This window comes from Gavialis gangeticus, unplaced genomic scaffold (assembly GCF_001723915.1).
Source record: "Gavialis gangeticus isolate Ggan-Ray unplaced genomic scaffold, GavGan_comp1, whole genome shotgun sequence".
Classification (NCBI taxonomy): Eukaryota; Metazoa; Chordata; order Crocodylia; family Gavialidae; genus Gavialis; species Gavialis gangeticus.
In genome coordinates, this window is record NW_017729034.1 from 50,310,570 (window position 1) to 50,313,822 (window position 3,253).

At 37.6% G+C, this 3,253-nt stretch overlaps 1 protein-coding gene across 8 annotated transcripts in view; it reads right to left on the reverse strand.

Annotated features, from left to right (window-relative positions):
* Positions 1-3,253, reverse strand: part of ACTN2 (actinin alpha 2) — a 153,341-nt gene that overhangs the window by 20,752 nt on the left and 129,336 nt on the right. For all 8 annotated transcript variants that reach the window (XM_019527467.1, XM_019527473.1, XM_019527472.1 and 5 more), the window contains 3 exons: positions 2,625-2,807; positions 1,015-1,149; positions 220-399 (listed from right to left, as the gene is read on the reverse strand). In XM_019527467.1, coding sequence (XP_019383012.1) covers positions 220-399; positions 1,015-1,149; positions 2,625-2,807 — 498 coding nt within the window. The remainder of the gene's footprint in view (positions 1-219; positions 400-1,014; positions 1,150-2,624; positions 2,808-3,253) is intronic.

Below are 3,253 nucleotides of genomic sequence, written 5' to 3' on the forward strand. Positions count from 1 at the left end.
TGGTATTTTAGTTTTAAAAAGATGAAAAGTTTTGTTTGTGTCACAAAATCACAGTCAAAACAAACTGAACCTTAGAAACCTGTTTTTCTTCTGCTGCTGATAAATTAAAAGTCTGGTAAATTCTGCCTTGTTTTAGATCCCCGTCAGATCAGAAAGGGGGGGTTATAATGAATCTGATAACAGAATGCCTGACAAGAACAGTAATGAATTCATAGCTACCTCCATGGTATAGTTGGTGTGCTTGTTATCAAACACTAGTGCTTCCTGGATAAGCTGATGGTCTCCTTCCAGCTTGTCAATATTTGTTTTGTAGTTGATGATATTGTGCTCATATTGCTTCAGTTGATTCATCTGGTCCTCCAAAGGCCCTGTCATTTCAATAGAGCTGCGGGCAATTTCCTATTACATGGAAACAAATAAAAGAATTAAGCCGCAGGTTTATTAATTTGCCAAGCATTTACATGAAAAAGCAATGTTTTCATACTAAGAGTTGGCAACAATATAATCCTCTGCACAAAAAGAACATATTCTACCCTGAATTACACTCCACAGAGGAGACGCACACTTACCTCTGGAGGCAACATCAGGACCATGCTGTCTTTGTGAAAAGATCACAACCGAAGTAATAATCATCATCGTCTAGGAACTGATTTTCAAAGGTACAACTCCATTTAACTATCAACACTTTGTGCCTTTAAAAATCTCCATTCTACAATTTTCATTTTCTTCTAAAAGAACTAATCTAATATATCTAGAGAGCTTTTATTAGCTTTTATGATCTCTCACTGCTTTAAAAACCTTTAAAGGAGTTGATTGCATTTGTTTGGGTGGCAGAAGGCAGGGTAGTTTTGCACTTTATAGCCTAATTAAATGAGAGATGCATAAGCTATCACAAGCAGCAGCTTAATTCATCAGATACTAAAAAATTGTTTGGAGCGCCAGAGCATTGCAGTCCAGGCCACCAATATGCTGTGTGTACAGACACCTCTTCTTCACAACCTGAGTGGTACTCACCTCCATCTTGGTCTGGATCCATGGTCCAATGACATTGGCCTGAGCAGCAAATTGGCGACGAAGACGTTCATTAGAATGCTGACGAGCTAACTCCTCCTGTAAAGCTTGATCCCTCACAGGCACAAGTTGCTTCACCTGCCAGGGTGCCAAAAGCATGAGGATGAATACGAGTAACTCAGATCAGATCACATTTGTAAAATTAATAGAGCATGACCTGGTAGATGCTGATTTTTGAAGCCGATCACAAGTTTTTCCATTTCCAGTGCAATTTGAAAACAGAAGTCATAGAGTAGAAGGTGCCTTGGGTGGCTCCCCCAAGCAATTTAAACTCCTTTTTGTATAGAACATGTCATTGTCCACATTCCTTTAGCAACTTGAAACTAAAGCTGGGAATGCGACCAGAAAGATGAAATTTTAAGTCAAAGAAAATCTTACCTCTTCCTGCATTCAAGTTTAAGACTATTTATTTCGTCACCACAGGTTTGTTCTTCAGGTTTTTTTGTTGTTGGGTTTTGGTTTTCGGTTTTTTGGCTTTTGAAATACATTCTGAGCAAATTACTTCCTATCAACTTCACTTAGCTTTAATTGGCACACAGGATTTCATTTAAGCAGAGCCACTAGGATAGGTTGAGAAGAGGTATGATGGGCTTGGTTTGAATATAGATGAGTCTGAGTAAGTGAGCTCCAGAAATTATTTTTTGCCCACAATGCATTGTTACATGGAATCTGAGTTTGGGTCTCAATGCTTTGGCCTCATTACCTGCTGGAATCAGCTTTCCATGGTTTGCACTGTATACTATATATTTACATGGATGTGAATATTCGTGGTTATTCTTTGTATTTGCCTTTTAAGTGTTTTCCAAAAGCAGATCAGGAAGCTGATCCAGCACCCACTGAAATGCCTGGCAGGTTTTCATTTAATTTCAGAGGGAGCACAATTGGTTTCTTGAAGTATGTATTCACAGTCTTTAACTATATAGCCATATGAATGATGAAAGCAATTGCAATTCAGGTTAGTGTAATCTTACTTCATAGGTAAATTTAAGATATGCACCCCTATCTAACATTTAAAATGTGTTTTAAATACACTTTATAGAATAAAACTTAAGATGGAGGCCAAATTCTCCTCTCAATCCCATATATCAGTTATCCAAATGACCTACTAAGTTTGTTCTCTACAAATGAACTGAAACCTGATTAGCAATGTTAAATACATTTGACATTTTCTTAATACATATTTCTTCTCTCACCAGCTACTCATACTATCCATAATCACAACCAAGCTTCTTCTGGCCAGTAACTTTATTTCACATTACCATATCTTTTCTTGGGTCCAGACTAACAATGATTTTTAATACAAAAGTTTCATCCAGGGCATGTTCCTGAAGTGTTTACACATGGATAACAGGCACAGATCCTCCTGAGTGTTATGGGATCATCTGCTGATTTTTTTTTTAATTTAATTTTATTTAATTTATTTTTTGCAAGGGGGAATCAAGGCAGGGTGTGGAAAATTCACAACAATTACTACAGCCAAGTTTCCTGCACATTCTCATTCATAAATGAGAACAGTATTCCTGCAACAGTCTTTCCACTTAAGCATACAGTACCTTTTCCCACTTGGTGCGGATTTCATCCAGAGTGACGGTGCTGTAAGGATTGTTTGAACTTATTCTCATGTTGTAGCTCTGAATAACTTTCTCAACTTCATTGTGGATTGAGAGGATAGCCTGTCTTTCACCATCTGCCTCAGGCAAAGTGGCTTTAAACTGTTCATGGGCAGTGATTAAACTCTGAAATCAGAAACGAAGAGGGAGAGCATTAGTATTGTACATTAGAATCATAGTTCTGTGGTGTTGAAGGCCTGATATAAATACATTAGACTAAAGCTTTCATAGGCAACAGTCTACTTTTTCTGATGGACTGCAGTCCGTTCCTAGCATCTGATGATATAGGTTGCTGTCTATAAAAGCTCATGCCTCTCTGAACTAGTTAGCTGCCAGCCTGTCTGCTGTCAGACTACCACACCTAAGTACTTCAGTAGAAAAGTTGCGATTCATTAAAATGTAAATGCAATTATTTTTATTTGGGGAGATGGCAAAGGGGAGAGGGAGAGAGAGAGTTATTTGCAATAAATAATGAAAATCTAATATTTGTGCTAATGCATAAAAAGTGAAACTGGACCACTTAGTGTTACCATTCATTCACTGAGAAAGGTTGACAGGTAAAAAAAATATCT